Here is a 22,160-nt window from a genome sequence, read left to right as displayed (position 1 = left end):
GCAACACTGCCATCTATTGACTATGGAGAGCAAAATCTTTTAATGCTAAAATATGCATGCCAATACTGTATCCTGTATTTAACCACATAATTGCTGCTTTAACCTTTTGTGCATTTACTATAGTATTAGACATCTATATTTTTGATAGTTAGATTAGTCGAGAATTTCGTGTGAATGATTGAAGGATTATGCTGAAATAAGAAATGCTGCTAAACTATGTTTTTCTGAAAGTTTATACAATACACTGCTACATACAATTTTATCACGATGAATTTGACCATAGTGATGATTTGAGGTATGTGAATTTTGCGTGTAAAATTCAAAATTTAATTCCCTAAAAGTTCATCACGATTTAGGAAATCAGGAGCTGCCATCTTGGACCACAGACATTCTCTGCCATTTTAGCCACACCACGTTTTTCCTTTGAGAACAAAATAATAGAGCTAGTGACACAAAACGCTTCATCCACACCCAAAACTCCGCCTGTGTGGCCCAAAACTGTGTCTTTATTTTATCTTAAAGTTTTCTTTAGATGTCTCTTTTATTTAATTTTAATCTTTTTTCTGAAACAAGTTTTCAGTTTTCCTTTTTGTCCAACCAACATTATCACTCAAGCCTAACTACAAGGTGAGCATAGTCAGAAACAAATTTTTATTTGACACTCAATCCATTACATCAAAGAAGTCTGCCAGGAACTCAGAACCTTTGGCTCTGAACAAGGCCACTAAACTGCTGGTAGGCCCCAGTGTTGGACTCTCATCTGCTCAGTGAACCAAATTGCATTCACGGAGTCGCCTGGGAGCATAGCTGGCAGAGGAGATTCCTGAATCTCGCTGGTGACTCAACACTGCAGAGACGGAGAAATCTTCACGGCACAGCCCCACAAGTAATGTAGGCCATGCCAGCGAGCTGACACAGCACAACAACCCCAGACTTGCCAAGATGGTCTCAACTCTACAACAATTCTTCATCAAGTGGGCATACAGCTTTTGTGATTATGAGTTGATGTCGGATGATAAAAAAAAAAAAAGTTAGTTTTTCTAGTGCCCCTCCGTTTGTTATAACTTTAAGTCACATACTTCACCTCTCTATTGCCCAATGAGTTAAGGTTCATATTATCATTTAAAGATCTTTTCTTCCTTTGTTTTATTATTTTCTTTATCAGGTATTATTCAAACATTTAGCTATTCTAAATGTCTTAATTTCATCAGCAAGAAGTTGTTTGTGTTCTTTGGGAGCAGAATACAAGTGGTCATTGTTATTGAAAAGAGCTCAGATTTCAGATTAAGACTGATAAAGATATATCTTTATTTGTTCCATTCTGTTAAGAAAGGTAGTGCCCCAATCATGAGTGAAGTCTTTAATATAAACGTAGTAAAACTCCTACATGTGTGACACTGGATTCATGTCAAAGTGTGTTTTCAAGTAAGAAAAGTAATTGTGGATATCCTTACTCTTAATGTCATTCAGAAGTTTAGATGCTGCTTTATGGGCTATTATATATATACATATTTTAATTGTTGCATAGTGCATAAACAGAAAACATAGAGACATAAAGTGAGAAAACATGACAAGAACTAGACAAAACCCAACAAAACCCCGAAATACATACAAACAAAAACAAAACAAATAATAATAATACAAAAATCACTGGATATAATAATATTAATAATGATAATTATTATAATAATGCTAGTCAGTTATTGCTGCTAGGATCAGTTGTTCAGGGGACATGTGCATGTGTATGAGTGTGTGTGTGCACCTACAACAGAAAGAAAGAAGACGGAAGGAAGATTTAGAAATTAAATTATTAAATTAAAAATTAATTGCTTGGGAGGGTGCTGGCCTGTTGAAGATAATTTGGTCCCTTTCAGAACCAGCTCCCAAACCCTTCGGTGTGATCCGGCTCTGTCAGGACAGGGAGGTAAGTGTTTTATGGGTTTTTTTGTTTGTTTGTTTGTTTTTTTGACTGGTCCTTGCCCCCACCCTGCCCTGCACTCAAAAATCTAAGTAAATAATGATAATAATTCTTGTAATTATTTTGCTAATAATAATTATTATTATTATAACTACAACTGGTAACAGTAATATATAGTAATATATAGTAATATACATATTTAATAATAATTATTATTTTATTTTATTTTTTTATTTTTTTCTTCAGTTTTTTGTAAGAATTAAGTCGTAAGTAGCTGGTGTGGGCAGAGCTATTGGCTTCACCAGCAAAGGGAGGGGGTTGATATTTGGGGCATGATTATATAAAACTTTGAGTGAGTGAGTGAGTGAGTGAGTGAGTGAGTGAGTGAGTGAGTGAGTGAATGAGTGAGTGAATGAATGAGTGAGTGAGTGAATGATTGCACTGTGTATGTTTGTATGCTAATGGAGTTACTTACACTGGCAGGTATTATAGAAATGATGAATGTGAGACTGTGACCCAATGACATTTAACTCATCAACATACTTTTTTGTTATTGTCTTTCTATTGTAATGTGTTCAGATAATAAAAGTTTTACAGTCATTGATTGAAACGTTGAAACCAGTTACATAAATTCAAAACCGCATGCTGGTCATGCTGAAATTTGTGTTTTTTCTGTAGAGCTGGTGACATAAAAAGAAAACAAAAACAGCAATATTAGAAAAGCGATGTTACTCCATTATGTAGGAGTGTCACAATTTTGAATGGAGAAACTCAAAAACAGCATGGGCTATTTCTGTTTGAGATTCATAATTAGACACTTACTTGACTCTCGAAAGCATGTAAATCCCAAAAGCTGTGTCATATGTCATAAAAAACATTAAGTAACTTTCAGAAACAAAGGGAAAAACAGAGACACAGGAGGTTTCAATTACATAAATACAAAATCATCACAAAATACTGTCAATGGGGTGAAATTATATCTGAATCCTCATTAAATACAGAATCAAACACTGCAGTTCTGTTACTGAAGCTACAGCGCTTGCAGGTTTCTATTGTGATAAACCACGGTCATGACATCACTTGAGGCAAATTTGTGATTTGAGATATTGGGATATATAAATAAAAATTAACTGAAACTGACTTCCACCATTATTGGTTGTTCAAAGCACATGAAACTCACATTTTGATTTTGGGGACACGAAACCTACAAGTCTGGGCATATCACTTTTTCAGAATGATTTTACACACAATGTAAATTTCAACAAATATATCAGATTAATTTCTTGTCATAAAGTTTGAAAAAGATTCACAATGACAAAAATGCAAATGACAATGTAGATGTAACTAAACTTTCCTTTCCATTTCCAAGTTTAAATACAAGGGAGAACAGCTTGAGAAGTAAAATTGATTAAAACTGGCCTATGATCAACAATTCAACAATTTAACAATTTAACTTCAGTGCAATATAAGAGATGAATTATAAAACATTCACTTTGATCTTGAATCAGGACTGAGTGATACTCAGGGGGATAAAGCCGAAGTCAATTTAATTTATTCATTAAGCACATTTAAAACGAAAGAATACTGACCAAAGTGCTGCACAATGAAATATATTACAGATACTCAAATTAATATAAGGAGAAGAAAAGAAGAAACACAAAAATGGACAAATCTTTTAATGCAACAATATTTACAGTATAAAAGTGTTTTTTGGTGCTAGCAGAGGAGATTTTACTGCTCCAGTCTGGACAACAATGGAAAAACTTGGACTGATGAATGGGAGTAAATGGTCACTCAGCATTGCATTACATTGCCATCTCTAACACTGTCTTTTTTGATACTATGTGATGGGGGGCACCAAGGTCAGAAATGTTCAAATTCCACACACACAGTAGTGGCTGTATGATTACAAAGTCTGGGCAGTAAATTATATGTTGTAAAAATGTCATCAGATAAGAAAGATCTGTGATGTGCAGTGATGTGCAATAATCACCACTAGAGAACCAATAACTATAATAAACAGAAAGCTGCAGTCTACCCTCAATATCTAAATATGCCTAGCTGGCTGAACTCTGACAGCTCTGATATTTGATCAAACAGACTTTGCAGACTTTGGATTGAAAATCTTACTTATCAGCAGCCACATCTATTGAGTCGGCTTCTCAAAGTGTCTGAACATAAATCAATCTTAATCTAAAGGCCTGAAAATGATGATTTTCATGTTTTTGTTTTCTGTTATTATCACATTACATTGTTTATTTCTATTCTTATTTGTGTAATTCTTGTATAATATAATTATCTTCTCCTGATTGCTTTTTCAACTTACTTGATTTGACAGTACATAATTTTTTGTCAATTCATTCTTTTTTCACTCACAGACATAATCACACAGCTGATTAGGGTGCGAACTATGCTGTGGCTTTCAGGGGAGCTCACTTTTTTTAATGGGAGTGGGGAGGGATTTATGGAAATTTGTGAGTAAGCTTCCTTGTTTTCTTTTTTGACATATCTATATGCTGACTACAAAACAGAGAAATGAGTAAAGGCGATTTGGAGAAATGCGGAGTAATCTGCAGACTGAGTGGGACTAAAAAAGTTTGTTTTTTTCTGATCTTTGAGTTAAAGTGAGTGAAATTTATGATATTGCGCTGCTTCAATGGTGATGGCAAGTATATCATGCATGCCGGTATCTTTATTAAAGTGAATTAGTGATCAATCACCCTCATGCATGAATCATATATCAATAATAGCTTGATTTTATGCATGATCCATGATAATGAAGATACAGAAAAATAGAACTGCATGGCGAAAAAAGCATATAATCAATATTTTAGAGACCCCCCAAAATTTCACAAATCATGTTTTCAGGGGAGCTCATGTCTTGACATGAGCTGTAGTTTGCACCCTGCAGCTGATGACAATGATAATACTTGTTTTGTCTTTGTTTATATTTTGTTGTCTTTTACATGTCTTAACATTTTACTATCCTTTTGCTTTGTTTAACTGATGTGCTGTCTGTTTGTGTAAGCAGATTCTAGGACTACAAGTAGTGATTATGTAGATGTTATATTCCATGTGCACTGGTACATTTTGATCAGTTGATTGCACTCCATGTGATTTGAGTGGATCTACCTCATTGTTTAACTGATTTCCTCTAATGAAAAACAGCTGGGTTTTGTTATTAAATGTTTTAGATTCATGGGTGACAATTGAAGCTTTTTGTCAACTTCAGATGCTTCAAAATTGCTTCAATTACTGTTCACTGTAATTTGTGGGCTTTTATCCTCTCCCAGGGAACTATAACACAGGTGAGAATGTGAGAAATTTTAGTTGGATTTCACTGTTCTTCCCAAAGCAGTGATTTTAAAGGAAGACTGGGGTTGTGACCAGAAGGTCGTCGGATCGTTCTGTGGACAAAACGGATGAATTCTGGCTGGGAAAGTGAAAGAGCAGCACTTGTGCAGTAACTGCCCCATTATCACCACTGGGTTGCCTTGGAAGAAAGCACTTAGCTGCCCACAGCTGCTCCAGTGTCCAGCAGACCGGACTGTAGTTTTACTGGGCCGCGTGAATGTGTGCAACTGTCTGACTGAGCAGGAGGTATTGTTCTCAGTAAACGTTCCCATGATAAATAAAGGCTTGAAAAAATCCCTACTAAATATTATGTTATTCATTTAATTTCCTTGCTGGAGTTCACATGATGCTGAATCACATGTGTTTCTAGATCTAGTGCATTGAAACTAGTTTGACTCTGATGCCATGACTGCAGTATGCATGTTGAAAATGACTTGCTTTCTCATGCAACAAGATCCAGAAACATGTCTGTTTGTGTGCATGTTATACACATTTATTTGACTTTCAAAACAAATAATGCTCTGATGAGTAAAAATACATTTGTATTATGGTTTTAAGTGGTAGTCACGTAGCCAGACTAAACAGTGTTTTAGCAGCACCACTTGTTGGGACAATAATGGTTTTATAGTCATTTAATTAGAGGTCTTGATAACTTCAGGTTCATTAAGTGAAATGATCAGACTGACTGAATGGAGAAAAACAGCAAGCAGCCAAATAATGAAGTGTTTTGTTTGTTTTGTTCAATCTATTAATTTCTGGTAAATTGAACATGTTTGTAAATGTGATAATGAATTGAGGTGCAGCCACTGTTGGTCATTAAAATAGTAAGACATAGAGATTAATTTTTAAGAATACTAGAATAATAATGTGTGAGAGGTTTTGATGTAGAAATGTTATGAGGTTGTAACATTGATATGAAAAGTGTAAAACTGCAGTGATGTTTATATAGAATTATGCAGATTTTAGTAACAATTGATTTGTGTGTTGTGATTTGTTTTTATACTTATGGCTTTCATAATAAATATCTATTTAAACCAAAATATATCATATATTGTATACAACACATGGCAATAGGAAACAGTTTGACATTTCTGGTGGTAGTCCAATAAGCATTCATCTTTAATGCAAATTTAAAAAAAATGTACCATGAGCAATATTTTGTTAATTTTACTGACTTGGCAATAATTTATTTAGATCAGTCCAATATGTCATTCAATAAAGATAAACCTGTTTAAATCAGGCTTATCACTGAGTTAGATGCCTCAACCAAGGTTGAGGCAGGGTGTTTAAAAAAGAAACAGTTGTTGAGGTCTTGATTCAAATAAGCAATACTGTTGAGGATCAACTCGCTCACTTTCTGTAGATCTGACACCACATCTCAGTTTTTTAAATTGCACATTTTATAGTATAGTTTAGTATTTGTATAATAATATTTCATTTCAATGAAACCCACTGTTTTCCCCATGAGAGAGTGTCTCCTGGGCTCTGCATCTGTAAGTGAACGTGACTGACAAAGACATTTCAGTGCATCTCAAAATGTAGCTTTGAAAATCTGCTGCTTCTGATTGGATGTCTTCTCAACAGTTCTTCAGATCAAAAGTTCTTGTTGTTATAATGTATGATGTTTAAAACTTAATTTTGCTTTGCTGCTAACAGAGCACAGTGGGCAAATGGGCAGCAGTAATACAATTATTAAGTCCATTTGACTGATGTTGCTGAATGCAGACACCTGCTAATTAAAGAGGCAAATTACAAATCTGAGCAACGCTGAGACTTGTTCTCCATAGCAACTGCTCCTGTATTGTCATAAAAATACATAAAACCAACCAACCAACCAACAAATAAACAAAAAAATATTGATAAATACTTCCTTTTAACAGTAAATTAATCAATCATAATCTGAAATACTGAAGCGAAAATAAAATTATGCATTCAAAATAGTACATTTACAGTACAATACAATAAAAATATCCATGTGAAATTAAATCATTTCACATAATCTTCATCATAAAGTACATGTAGCATTTGTATGACTTATTACATACTATACATCCGAGAGTCCTACTGTGTCTGTGATCATGTCAAAGAAGTCAAAGGGTCCTCAGAAAACTGTTTAGTTTTCTAAAGATCTCAATAAAGGGTCCTGTGAAACTTACTAAACATACCAACAATCATTCTTTTCTATTCAGATGCTTGTTTTTATAATCAGGTTTTCACATTTGGATTTCCACATTAATGATGACTGTGTCCTTTGTTGCATGGATTAGTCATCATAACTCCTCACCTGGATTATTAGACTACACTATCTGATCTGATATACGTGACACATTGTCTATGTTGTTAAATTGAGTTGACAGGGGGTTTCGGCTCTCTGTGTTTGTTCTGGTCCTTATTCTCTTTGTCCGATTTTGGCCTTGACAATAACAATGGCAAGAAAAGGCTGCTTTGAACTCCTCGCGGAACTTCCCTGGGAAAAGAGAGAGAGAAATCAAATCCACACAGGAAACCTTCAGTTTGAACATTTTACACACTTTGGATCAAAAAAAGCATTTTTTCAGTCCTCTAGTCATTATGACTTTCAGATTTATTAGTAACAAATGTTGAAGAAGATTTAGTTGACTGTATTCAGCATCATAAATACATAATGTTTTGTTGCTTTTCAGCACAGTACATTATGACTAATAGCTGAGATGTGTATGTCATGGATCATTTTCAGGGCCATGTGACAATTTTCATGTAAGAAATGTTTGTGACAAATGCAACATTGTCTCAGATTGATATTTGTAAATGCAGAACTAGAAGAAAGATTTAAAGCAGTGAGTTTTATTGTTGTTGCCAAACTGTCCATCAGAGGGCAGTAATGGCCTCATAAAACTGGTCTAAAGGGATTAGACAGGTTACAAACTTACCACTGAGGAAATTGTAGATGATGGGATTTGCTGCACTGTTGGCATATATGAGCCAGTGTGAGAAAGTAAACCATGCATACACTGTCTCTCTGTCATTTGTCCTCTTGAAAGCCCCAAAGACTCTGCAGGTAAAAGTATGGCATGGTATCAGTATGAGATTCATTCACTTTATGCATGATTTCAACATTACACAAGCAGTCAGTATAAAACACAAAAGTACCAAGGTGACTTCAGAATGAAAAATATTACAGTTTATCACAGTCTCTTATTTATCTCTCTCTATTTGAGTGGCTTATGGTCCTCACAGCAGCAGAGCATGAGAGATTACTACCTTTTCATGACATTGAGCACGCTGATGGGCAGGTAGCACAGAGCAAAAACAAAGAGCACCACCATCAGCATGCGAGCTGTCTTGCGCCGGGCTCGGACCTGTTTGATCTCAGCACAAACAGTGCTGGTCCTGACCCTAACAGACTCTCCCAGCCCCGGAGTCCGACCTGAGCACTTAATGGATCTCCACTTCTTCTGCAAAACTGATGTGCTTCCAGGAATCTGTTAAAAAAATATTTGCATACATCAGACAGTGTAAGCTTGCCAGAGGAAGATCAGTTTATTTATGTTTGAGTCTGGCATTTTAAGAGCTGATGTAAAAGGCTAGAATATTGTACATACCTGTTGACACCACAGCTTGTGGCATATCTGAATGTATGCCAGGACCATGAGACACAATGGTGCAAAGTATGTGACAATGAAGAAACAGATGTGATACACCTTGGGGTAGATCTCAGCTGTGGAAAGAACATAATCATGATTTCACACAAAGGGACATACAACAGGCAATTTGACTGAAAACTGCTGGAAATAAGGACAAAAAATGTTTTTTTTTTTAAGAATAGTCATACATTGTAGCAAATGCTCTGCTATTCTACTATCAACTGTCCAATAAAAGCAAGTTCCAAAGACTAATACCAGAGATCACGTTTTCAGTCTCTGGAGAGTAGTTCCATGTAAGGCAGAGGCAAGCTTGTTGTGCAACATATCACTAACTCTTGACTTAATACTAAAGTTATTTACAATGTACAATACAGTACAAAGAGGTTGTGATATGTAGCACAACAAGCTAGTGAAGCACTGTAAACAGACCCATGTTCCCACACATTTGTTGTGGTGTCTGCCATACATGAAACTACTCTTCGGAGACTGAAAGTGTCAACACTGTTGTTAGTCTTTGGAGCTGTTTCTAAACAAATGAACATGCCCAGACTCTGTTGTTCCAGGCGAAGGAACATGTCACCCAGTGCAACAGTGTGTCTCACTGACATGTTTTTAATCGTTTTTGGAGAATAAAGGAGGTCTACAGCAGGCTTTTGATACACACACAATACTTGTAAGTCTGATCAGTTCATTGCTGATTTGTCTCTGCACATGTGATTTGTTGACAGTAAGAAAAATATAGAAAATATAACTCAACAAGAAAGTGAGTGTGTATTTCCCAAAATGTTGGACCTTTAATACAGTAAGCCTACAAAGAATATATATGCTATATCTGACATCGGAGACATTTCAATTGATAGTTATTTTTTTCATTGACTCTCATCTTCATGTGTCAATAAAAGTAAGCAATCAATGTTTCAAAGGTATAAAATTGATAGTCTGCCTGTAACTTAATGAAGGTGAGTGGTTGAAAAGCTTTTTCTCTTTGCAAGGTTCTCCTCTTTTGAGGTCTTTGATCAAGGAGAAACCCTGACCTGTCTTTTTAAAAAGAAGCCCAGCAAATGTAACTGTAAGTTGTCCTTTTTGTCCTTTGGTTAGTCATCTGGTCTCAGTTTAACCCATGCATGTGGCAGTATACAAAATATTTTGTACAATGTTTTCATGTGTGTGAGTGGGATTGGTGAAAACTAACCTCCCCAATGTTCATCACACACTGTAAACAGGCTTGTCTTGTTTGTGAGTTCAGGCAGCAGGCTGCTGCACTCCATCACAATAGCCTGAGGGATCATGATGATGCACGACACAACCCAGATGACAACAATACTCTTGCGAGCCCTCTTGGCTGTGCTCTTGAACATCAGTGGGTGGCAGATAGCGTACCATCGGTCTTGGGCAATGCAACTCAGTGTTAGGACTGATACGGAAACGGAAATGGTCTGAAAAAAATAGAGAAAATAAACACCAGTTAGATAGAAACAATATTCTGGGAAAGGTATTTTCATTACTTTCACTACTAGTCAGAATCCAGAACATGGATCTGATAGCTTCTCATTTCATTCATGCTTGACAAATAGCACACATGAAATGTTCTGCTGCCTTTTGAATTTTCAAAATGTGTTCTTGCTGAGGTTTTTTTCTTCTTCTTTTTAAATCTCTGAGACATTACATGGCTCTAAAGCAAGTCCTCAGCCAACAGTCTTTCTACTTAACTATAACCTCTTATATCAAGCAGTTTGAGCATCCTTTTATTTTGTCGAACACAAGCACAGGCTACAAAAGTAATTGCAGCAACCACAGACAATAGTTTCCACTTAAGTGTTTTAAAAAAAGGGTTACCAAGAATTAAATCCATGCATTGTTACTTAGAATATTAAATCACTTTGCTTTCTGTGGTAGAGATGAAGGATCTGAAATGCAACCTCCTTTTCATTTTGTGAAAAAAATAAGAACAAGCTCCATCAGACAAAAAATATTCAGTATTAAATAGTCTGAATTGCATCCTTGATAAATTTTGCAGTATAACAGTAAATTATGTTTAAACTGGCCCTGACTAGTGGCATCAGCGTAAACAATGTGGTGGTGAATAAAGCACCATGATGGCTGATTTCATCCATTTTTAATTTCCAGGGTGAATCAGATTAGCAATCACTTGTATTCACCAAAACACAATGGGTGCAAACACTTTCACAATAATAGGATTGAACCTCTTAATCCAGTGTATAAGAGCGATGGTCTAATAATGGTAATCAAATGATCCACCAGCACAGTAACGTCACAGATGAGTGAGTGCAGATTAGCAGGGTTCAGTTAGTCTGATAGTGCAAGGGGTCAACAACAATCTTCTTCCTCATCTCTTTGATGGAGTGCAATCTACTCTCACCTTTATCTGAATTACACACCTGCCTTGCCCTCAAGGAGACAATGGGGAAGGCCAGGCCGTACCAGATGAGGTGAGATTTCAACTATTAATTTGTGAAATTGGACCAACATTAGATGTGGCATGTTTATGCACTTCCTGTGTTGGAGATCCTCTCAGGCCATTTTCAGGGTGTTGCAAATTTTTGCAATTTTAGGTGGGAGATAAACCTGGGGGTTAATTTCCTGTGGGAAAATGAATGCTCAGCTCCATCACTTTGAAATGTTTAGCTTAAGGATGCCAGTAGTACACTAAATCACCTTTGCTGACTCATTTTGTTGATTTGCCCTGTAGGCAGAAGGGGACAAATCCCCACATAATTGTCTTCTGCCTGACAGAAATTCAATAGTATATTGACAGCTATGCTCAGCTTTGTATGATAACCTTGAAATATTCCGGGATGATGATGTTAAATGCTGATTACGATGAATGTGATACAGACAGAAACCACAGGGAAACCTGTCTTGTTCACATCATATACAGTACAGAGTGGATCACCTGGTAGGCGAACTGCAGGGCGTCAGTAACAATTTTAAGATAGGACAATCAAGACACTTCATTGCATCTTTATATTGTCAACAAATCCCATGAAAAGACCAAAATCAACAATGAATTGATCCTACCGAGAATTGTCTGTGTAGCAAAAGCCTGATATATCATATTTCTCAGTGTCACCTCACCTATTAAAACACATCAATGCCACACAATAGCACTCATTAAAATATGGGCACTGTCATTTATTTTGAGCCAATCCCACATACACAGTCCTGCTGGAGTAAATACTCACCAACAAATATGTATTAATCCACAGCTGAAAATAGTCCCAGACAACTGCACTATTTACTCCTGTTTGAATAAGGTTTGAAATAACGACATGAAGTTATTAAGCCTTTAAAAAAATGAAATTATGTTGTAATTGTCTGTTTTTAATGGGCTTGGGGCTAATTGCCACAGACAGGGCAGCAAAGCGGAAAGTATAAAGAGACAGACCAAACCATTGTTGGTTTTGGTATTTTCATGGAGTTTATTGACAATAGGACAAATCTAGGATGTCAGGCATTACTGTATGCAACTGAAATTGGTTACAGGTTTTTGTGGATAGCAGGGTTTGCTGGCAGATGGTAATTTTCTCCCACAAAAGAGAAGGATGCCACATTGGGAAAGAATGTCAGTTTAAGGACATTTCTATCCAGTTCCCACAAACGACACTTATTTGAAGGCCTGATTATAGCTTCAATAACATTTCATCAAATGTTTGTTGCAACAACTTCCTTAAACTACTGTCAAGAAGATGTGACTTTTTTAACTGCAATTGCAAAAATGAAAAGATGCTGCACTTCATTCAAGTATTAATAAGACACCTTTTTGTAATATTGCACCTGTTCAAAAAAAAATCCCTAACCTTTTTTTCATAAGTGTAGCTGAGGGTACTTTTATCTGACATTAAAATACCATTATTACTGAATTTCTTGGCTACCACTAGTTTCTTATAAATTCTGTTCAGAGCGAATATGTTTTGGTTAGTATTTACATCTTCAATTCATTATAAACAATATATTTTGCCATATAGGGTAGCTTGTTTGCAGCATACTGGGTGAGCCTCATGGATGTAGTGTAAATAGAGTACAACGGTACCTTGTTTAGTTTTATTATATGTGATTGGTTGTTTATGAGTCATGTCTTGTTCCCTGTATTGTGATTGGCTGAGGGGCGGGAGCTAGCAAGTATGTGGTGAGTCGGGAAAAAACATGGAGAGAGCAAGAACAGTTACAAGAAAGCGAAGCAGAGAAAAACACGAGAAGAGATGTAATTACAAGAGTAACGTTCCAAAGTATTTTTGTAAGTTATAGTGCTGTAGAAATTAGAGCAAAAGACTGTAAACCAGCGAACGTCGTATGTGTGTACTGTGAGTAGTGAAGTAAAACGTCGACACATTAGCCGATGTTGTGAGTTAGCCTTTGCAGCTAGTTAGCCTAGCTAGCTGCCTACAAGGGAGTCCTCTGAACTGCCCATAAAGTGATTGGACTATTCGGCTAGTGCTTTGAACTGCTTCAAAAGTGATTGAATTGCTCAGATAGTGCTTTTAACTGCTCCAAAAGCGCTGGGACAGCCCGGATAGTGCTCCAGGTGACCAGGATAAAGCCTGGTAGCCCCTCTGGCGATGAGGGAGACAGAGGACTCCATCTGTCGGGCCACTCCTGTCCGCCTCGGCTCGCCACGGTCAGCCACCTTCCCGCCAGTTTATTCCACCATGCTTGATTGTGTAACATCAGGACTCGGAGACTAACGCTGCTATTGTGAGTACTGGGCTTTATTTTCTGCTCGTTAAGAGTGAAACGGCTTCATCTGTTTTTGGCCATCACGTTCCCCAGTATCGTCCGGGCCTGCAACGGGGGTTTGTTTTATTTAATTTCCAGTAATTTTTGGGTTGCCGGCTTGTGTGAGTGTGAGGGTGAGAGTGTGTGTGGGCCCACAAGGTTAAGTGCCAGTTAAAGGGTACCATAAGAATTCATTCAAGTCAATTTTTTCTACCTTTGGCATTGCATTATGGTATTTAGAGATAGGCAAAAAGTACATTAAGAGATACAATACTATAACTCAAGAAGGTTAAAGGGACACATATAAAATTTATTTGTGTGAGTATAAACTGTTTATTTTTGTGAAGGGTCAATAGACTGCTACCTCCTTGGGTTACTGTTATTTTAGTGTGTGTATTATTTTCATTTGAAATGTCTATTTTCCACTTTAGTTAATACATTTTGAGTTAATTTATGGGGACATAGTGTTCTGTGATTCTTGTTAAATATAAACATAACTAAGAAAGCCACAAAAGTAAGGGAAGAAGTAGTTATTAATGATTAATATTAAAATACACTCTAAAAGACAGGAATAAGGGCTTAACTAAATCAAATTAGGGAATTAAGTTAAAGAACACAGGGCAATACCTATAGGAAAAGGTACAGAAATCGCTACATAAGAAATGAATACATGAAGAAAATAAATTTGTTCAAATTCCAATTTTGAGATTGAAAGTACATTCCTGACCTTGGAAACAGAAGTTGACAAAACAATCTCATAGATATAATGTGTATATATAGTATATAGGCCCTTTTTCAAAAATTATGAGTTCTTTGTGGCTTTAGTTGCACCCTACAGATAACTCATTAAAGGCATTACAGACCTTCAATACTAGCTAAGGTAGCAGCTGTATGCTTTCATTTAGGGTTTCCAATATACAGTATCTTTTTCTTGTGCTGCTTTAAGCCAATCTCTCTTGCAACTGCAAACCGAGGACTCAGTTTGTGCTGCTGCTGTTTCAGTAACTTCTTGTTCATTCATAACACAGTTTCCACAAACATAATCCTTTTCAGGCATCAGTCATGTCATTGGATTTACAACATACTGTATTGCAGATGCATACACAGTAATATTACAGAGGCACCATTTTGGTTCTTTGGGGATGATCCCTCCTGAGGCCTGTGGCAAAATGCTACACACTATGCAGGGAGCATTGAAATAAAACCCAAGTGGGAATTAATTTGGTAGAAAAAGATCTTGTTGGATTTACAAAAGCAAAGGGAAGTAGCTCTTAGAAATACTGTCTCAGCAGCAATTACAATACAGCAGCAACTACACTGCTGAATCACTGCCATGAGGTGTGATGTGTGTGGTGAGCTAGGGGTCAGCGCGGCAGAACAATTCACATATTTTTTTGTTCATGTCTGGATTGACTAATTCACGAATTTACAGGAATCTCTTGGTTTAACACCACATCCACACAGAACTTGCCTTGTACATCACAGTTATTCAAGACCACACTTTGTGCCATGGTGGAGATGAAATTCACTTTGATATGTGCATAGAATATAGTTGGATTGGTTTAGTGTGCAGGATATAGGATTTGTACAGATTTTGGTTCACTCTCTCAATACTGCTGTCCATGTGGCCGACAGTGTGTTATCAAAAAAGGGATGATTTTCCTTTGACAGATGTATTCGCATGGTGGGGATGATGCTGCAATAGAATTTTGAAAATGGAGAAAGCAAAAGACTTGCCTAAGGCATTACACCACCATGGGATAACATAAAAGGTCTCACATTGTGCCCATCTCATGGGATATGAAATACATATTTTTTATATTCATCAATACAGAGTGAAGAAAATGTAAAAATAATAGAAACACAGGTCTTGGTCTGTATTAAAAAAGCTTTTAAGAGTGAAGTAGTTTGGATCAAATCAAGATTTCTAATATCCTGTATGAAACACAGATGTCAGAGTTGATCTCTTACCTGCAGATAAGGCACAACTTTGCAAAGAGTTTTTCCAAAGAACCACGTCTCTGTGATGTCTACCACAAGACTCGCAGGCAGGCAGATGATGGTGACCAAGACATCAGCAAAGGAGAGATTCACTATGAAGTAGTTGGTCACAGTACGCATGTGGCGGTTTTTCCACACTGCAAAACAAACTGAAAAAAAAGATGCACAATATACAATATTTATCACATTAGCTGCAGGGTATTTAATGTTAATCACTGCTGTCTTGAAGGCATATTGTCAATCACAGTGTTTGAATCAAAATTTAATAATTATTAATTTAATTATTGAAGGAACATTACTGATTACTGTGTTTGTAGTGTCAAAGTTAGATAAGGCAATTTTTCCACACTCATTGACAACATCACATATATTCTGTCTGTTGCTAATTACATTTTCTATGGTCAGATAATGAACAACTGAACAGAGATAAATGTTAACAGTTTCCCTGTTTCATAGTAGTTATACTAACTGAGAATGTGCTCATTCAAACTGGGAAAGTGAAGAAATTTGACTGAATTTGGAAAATTCTGGTTCATTAAGACTTTGGTCTTATTTTCACAGTTTTGCCGATAATATCTACTTGTTATGATAATATTGTATATGCCAAAGTAATTGCTGATCTGGAACATACATTACAAGAACAACTTACTGCGAGGATTAGTACATAATGTATAGTCTTAGTATGGAGTTGGGAAACAGATGTTGCCTCTGGAATTATGCATGAACTTGCATTCCCACATGGCCTCACTTGTTATGCAATATGAATGAACAATATGACAGAGAGAATTTAGGATGGTGGGTATGTAAAGTATGCCCACTCTCAGCAATATGTATGCTTATGTATGTGTAGTAGCAGAGATGCAATTTCAACCATGAAAGATACACTAAGTGGTGAAAATGATGAAGTGCGTGTTCAGATCACACAGCCATAGTCAAGAGGTTTCATTGAAATTGACTTATTAGTGGAGTAAATCGTGTGGCTCAGAATTAGAATTTAAGCTAGCTTGTGAAAAATGATGCACTCTCTAGAGAGCACTCATAACTAATACATTGCTAATTACTTTTTCAATTTACATTCCAGCCAAGTTTTTAACTACAAATCAAGTTTTTGTCCCAACTTTTGACTCGTCCTTATTTTTAAATAAACACTAGGTTAGAAATGTCTACAAAACTCATTTCTCATATGTGCACGACCACCTGCCTCCTGATTTATTTCTAACAGAGTAAATGATGAACTGAACCAGGTGCAGGTGCAGGCAAAGAACTGCTCCTCTGAGGATTACTCTCCCTCTTGCATGTGTTGTAATTTTTACTTTCAGACATGTTTTTAGCAGATAAAAATAAAGTATTTGACTGTAGGTGGTTTGGATATAGATAGTTAATGTTCACTGAAGAAGCATCTCCTGACACCGGTGTGATTGAGAACCACCAGTAGACAGGCAGTCTGAGGGTTTAAATAAGGCAGAGGACAGAGACCAGAGTAGGTCTCAGGTGTTCCAGTGTACAAGACAGAGACAAGAGAAGGACACCCGATAGCCCTCCTTTACTTAAATTTTTCTCTGCCACTCTTGTGCCTGTATGCTGCATGACAAATATACTTCAGATAATATAACACTCTCCCCACATCTTATAGCCTATCCTAAAGACCCTGCACACGTACGCAACTGTCTCCAGGGTCTAGGCTCCATTTATCTGTGTTGACATGACATTTATGTTGCAGCAACGAAAAGGAAGACCTTCTTCTGTGTAGTGCAGGCGGCACATGAGGCAGCAGGTACGACGTTGAATCTCAGCCGGTAATCGAGATGCTGTGATAAGCTTTAATTTCATTGTTTTACAGTTTTAAATGAACCTTTGTTCAATAAATGCTAATCTTCTCCATCACTCCTGTTATCTAACACTGTCAAAGTCCTTACATTCTCAATTCTCAAGCCAATCAGTCCTTGGATGCCAGAGATGTTTAATGATAATGATTTAATTACAATTATATTTAATTACTGTCATTCTGTCCTTCCACCTCCCGATAACCACCGCAACACAACGACCTGCAGGATGTCCAGAGAGATTCAACGGAGACTTTCCATCGACTAGTTGCTGGCTTTGCTGCACCAGCGTCTAGACTCCAGGGGATCCTGTCCTACCTCCTATCTTCACATAGATCTACGCCTAATGAGCATTTTTCACATCATTAGAATCTTATCACCAAGTCTTTTTTCTGCTGCTAACCTAAATATTGTCATACACTTTCTATTGATCTCGATTGACCTTACTGAAGTGTTGGCAGAGACAGAACAGCACATTTCCAATTATATTCAGCCATGTGTTTAATAGTGCTGATTTTTTACAATGCTGTGGGACACGTGGTATTTTGTTTACTTGCAACACAAGCCATTGATTCAAGTCTGCGTAAGGAGCTTGTGCTGTTTTGTGTGCCTATTTGAAATGAAGTGGAAAGCGTGCCCACCCGAATCAAACTGGCACTGTGCCAGTTGGGTTTTAGAGCGCTGCTATCAATTAGACCTCTGCTCTTGTTGTGCTCAAGTTGTGAACACATTGACATATCATCACCCTTCAAGCTGATATGATGAACTTGTTATTAAACAGTTGCCTATTTACACATTCAGCAGTTATGGAGCAACATTATCATTCATTTGGAGTCGTATGTCTGTTCACATGATAAATGTACTGTAAGTCCAATATTCACTCTCTTTTAGCTCTGTTTTTGGTCTTTACCAACTTTTAAGGGACATATCTGGCTCTTTAGTTGACAAATGCTCCACAATTTTCGCCAGCTAATTTCTAACTATCTGTTTGCTGTTTAGTGCTGAGCAGGTAGTGTAGTATACGACACTATGAGAGCAGTGAGATTGAACCAAAACAGTAAAGTTGCAGCCGGACAGCTTAACAATGAGCTGAAGTGGGCTATGAAACTCCATAAAGCTGCAGAGTCAGATGATAATTCTCTGTAGGTTCATCATTGTTTTGGAATTTTCCATCTTTAGAGGTTACAAATTGGGTTACATTGGGTCAAGCTTGGCTTTGAGGTCACACTGTAATTCTTAATTAGAGATTAAGATATCTTCTCCTTGTCTGTGATATCTTGGGGAAGGCAGATACCTCTCTGATAGAGGGTATATCAGCATTTCCATGGTTACCAAGGTCAGAGGAGGCTTCCCTAAACAACACAGATAGGTGGATGACACAGTCAGACGCTCAAACCAAAACTGCTGAAATTACATGCAACGTTACTTGAACGGTCGTGGGTGAAGTGCAGTCCCTTGTTTAGAAACTAGTGAACCAATCAGACTAATTCTTCATATTGTAGGCTGATAAAGACTAGGACTCAGACCTTCAGAGGGTAGAACGGAAAGAGACAGCATCTGACCAAAACACTCTGGTGTTTACTGTTTTTGGTTCTTCACTTGGCTAAGTGCTTTTTACATTTACACATACATTTTCAGCATTAAGACATCAAAAGTCTTGTGTGCGCCTTTCTCCACAGCAGACCATCGTTCAAAATATCCACAACAATCACTACAACCTTCACATTGCAAATTGTCATTTAATACATTTTTTATTATAAATTATGTTATAGTGCACTCAGAGTCTACTGAGGTGAGACAAAGAGCAGGTGGGACAGAAAATTGCATGTGTAGGCTTGTAGGCATAAACTGCGAGAGCTAGCCTGGTTAGCAGACTACTAGTATAGCACAAGCTGTAAATTATACAGCTTCTATTCAAATGCTTAAAGATCCCCACTAGACATATTTATTATATTTATAAAATTCTCTACTTTGAATAATAATGCATGTCTAATATGTTTTTTCTACAACAAAGTTCAATTACTTAAAATTCTTAAAATCACATCTCATTCTCCATAAAAAAAAATCCATCTCAAAAGTTTAGCTACTGTACACAAGATGTCTACTATGTCACTAAAATTCAGTTCAGTTTATGTGCACTGGAGGATTGAAGTTTCCACATTACACTTGTGTAGATTGAATACTGGACCACGATTGGCTCCAAACTAGTTGTGATGTCACAAATCATGCTCGTAGGTACACACCTTACACTCAGATTTTCTGTGAGCACAGAGAAACTTTCCACTTTCAGAAAATGAATGTGAAAACACATTTTTGAGTGGAGGGGGGCTTTAAAGATGTTTTAAGACATAAAATACTGTCATGTGTCTGTTATGGTTTAAAATTGTATCTACTTCTACCTCACTGAAAAATTTGGAACATATGAATATGCAAATATTTTTTGTGGTTCTTTAGTTTGCTCCTCTGGATTTACTAGTGTTGACTGACTGCTGTCAGATTTAATCGGTTTCCTAATTTTTTCCTCAAGCCTTGAAGCACAGTAGGGTGATATTGTCTTATATTGATATTGTCACTTTAAAACGCAGGTGTGATAGACATGCAGTGGATTATGTAAGAAAGATGAACAGTCTAGACTCTGAATGTAACTACACACAACATCAAAGACATGAAAGACATGATACAGTCAAGTGAAATGATCTGGTTTTGCATATTTTATAAGCACTCTAAGTCTGAGAATGTTTTACAATGCACAATATTAATCATGTCTTAAACACAACTTGTCTGACTTGTTTGAATTAATTAGGCTATTTGATCATTTGAAAACAACCAGTCCAATCCATGAATGCTGTTCAACATTGTGAGTCATGTCACTGATCCTCCCCTGGGCCTGATTTCAGATGAGAAGTGCAACGAGTTTCTTTCCTTCTTTACTCAGATCTCAATTAGAAGTTGCATATTTCTCCCCCAGATCCCCCTGTCTCTGTTGAAAAACCCTGTGCAGTTTCCCTCTGCTCATTTTCAACACTGACTGATATGGTAAAGAAAGTGAAACCTTCAACTTGTCCTTTAGATATTCTTCCTATAAAATTTCTAAAGGAAGTTTTAAGCACAGTAAGCCCCTCTATTCTGCAAATTCGAACCTGCTCTCTGTCAACAGGTTCCGTTCCTGATTTTTTTTTTAAAGCTGCTCTTGTCCAACCACTTTTAAAAAGCTGTCTCTTGATTCCTCTGATCTTAACAATTTTGACTTGTGACAACCTCTCTGCTCCATTAGATGTTCCTGTGTTCTTTTGGTTCGTTTTGCTGGTTTTTCTTTGTTTTGCAGGATCTGGGGCAGGGCGGAGGGTCATCATCTGCTTCATGAGCCACACCAGGCCCAGGTGTGGTTTCTTGTATATATTCCACAGAGCTTGCTCTCCTCTCTTCCTCTCCCACCGCAGCGCGGCTGTTTTGCTTTTGTTTACTGACACACATACACACAACCATACATGCTTACACCACTGATTAGTGACTTCCACATTTCTTCTGTTTTTCATTCATTATTTGTAAATAAATATGCTTGTCCACAGTAGTAAATTCGCCTGGTTTCCCTTTTTTGCTGCAGCTGAGGAGCTGGGCTGTGACAGACTAATTTCTAAGTTCCCATTTTAAGGTTTTAGAAAAGGTAGTAGCAGATCAACTACAAGCCTTTATTCATGAAAACTTTTTTTTTTTTTTTTTAGAAAAAAACATGGTATTGAAACTACTCTTCATAAGGTCATAAATGGCTTTTTCCTGTCAGCTGATGTTAGCCATCAATCCATTCTTGTTCTGGGTCAAAGCGCAACCTTCAAAACCACTGACCATGATATCCTTTTGGACCGTCTTGAAACCTGGGTGGGTATCAGTGGCACTGCTATGCAGTGGTTCAGGTACTACATAAAAGACAAGCATTTCTTTGTTGGTATCACTGACTACAGGTCAGCTGCAATAGTTGTGCACTGTGGGGTGCCCCAAAGTTCGGTGCTTGGTCCAATCCTCTTTTCCATTTACATGCTCCCTTTAAGCCATAAGTAGGCATATCAGTTTCCATTTTTATGCAGACGATACTCGGATCTATCTAAGCCATGAGTCTGCAAACTATCAGAACACTGTCAACCTGCAGAACTGCCTTCATAATGTCCATAAGTGGATAACACAAAATTTCTTGCAGCTAAATGCTGATAAGACAGAAATATTGATCATAGGACAAGATAGTGCATACCAAAATATCAACCTCAGCTTAGACAGATATGTTATATTGATGGTTCAATCCTGCTTTCTTCATCTCAGAAACATTTCAAAGATTAGACCATTTCTTTCTGCCAAAAATCTGGAAACTGTTATCCACACCTTCATTACCAGTCGATTGGACTACTGTAAGTCCTTGCTCTCTGGCATCAGTAAAAAAAATCCCTCACCTGCCTCCAGATCATCCAAAACTCTTCCAGGATTCTAACTGGGACAAGGAAACATGATCACATTTCACTGATCCTGGCTTCCCTACACTGGCTACCCCTTGCTCTTCCAATCGATTTCAAAATTTTATTGATTACTTACAAAGCCCAGAGAGGCCTTACCCCAAGTTATCAGACCTCTCATTGCCCTATGTCCCTTCCTGTTCTCTTTGTATTTTATAATGTGTTCCGTTTTTATTGTAAAACACTTTCTGTGTTTTGAAAAGCCCTA

At 37.1% G+C, this 22,160-nt stretch overlaps 1 protein-coding gene and 1 long non-coding RNA gene across 2 annotated transcripts; one reads left to right on the top strand and one right to left on the bottom strand.

The window, feature by feature from the left end:
• Window positions 1-7,296: 7,296 nt before the first annotated feature.
• Window positions 7,297-17,357, bottom strand: hcrtr2 (hypocretin (orexin) receptor 2). The gene is made up of 6 exons (XM_042433181.1): window positions 15,601-17,357; window positions 10,088-10,331; window positions 8,854-8,969; window positions 8,513-8,733; window positions 8,182-8,303; window positions 7,297-7,739 (listed from the first exon to the last, which is right to left on the bottom strand). The coding sequence occupies exons 1-6, from the start codon at window positions 15,748-15,750 to the stop codon at window positions 7,570-7,572; spliced, it is 1,023 nt and encodes a 340-aa protein (XP_042289115.1). The 5' UTR covers window positions 15,751-17,357; the 3' UTR covers window positions 7,297-7,569.
• Window positions 13,058-18,249, top strand: LOC121911591. The gene is made up of 2 exons (XR_006099900.1): window positions 13,058-13,608; window positions 17,351-18,249. It is a non-coding gene; the product is annotated as an uncharacterized LOC121911591 (long non-coding RNA).
• Window positions 18,250-22,160: the final 3,911 nt, after the last annotated feature.

Source organism: Thunnus maccoyii, chromosome 14, assembly GCF_910596095.1.
Source record: "Thunnus maccoyii chromosome 14, fThuMac1.1, whole genome shotgun sequence".
NCBI lineage: Eukaryota > Metazoa > Chordata > Actinopteri > Scombriformes > Scombridae > Thunnus > Thunnus maccoyii.
The sequence above is the reverse complement of the archived record's forward strand: the minus strand, read 5'-3'. Positions and strand labels throughout refer to the sequence as shown.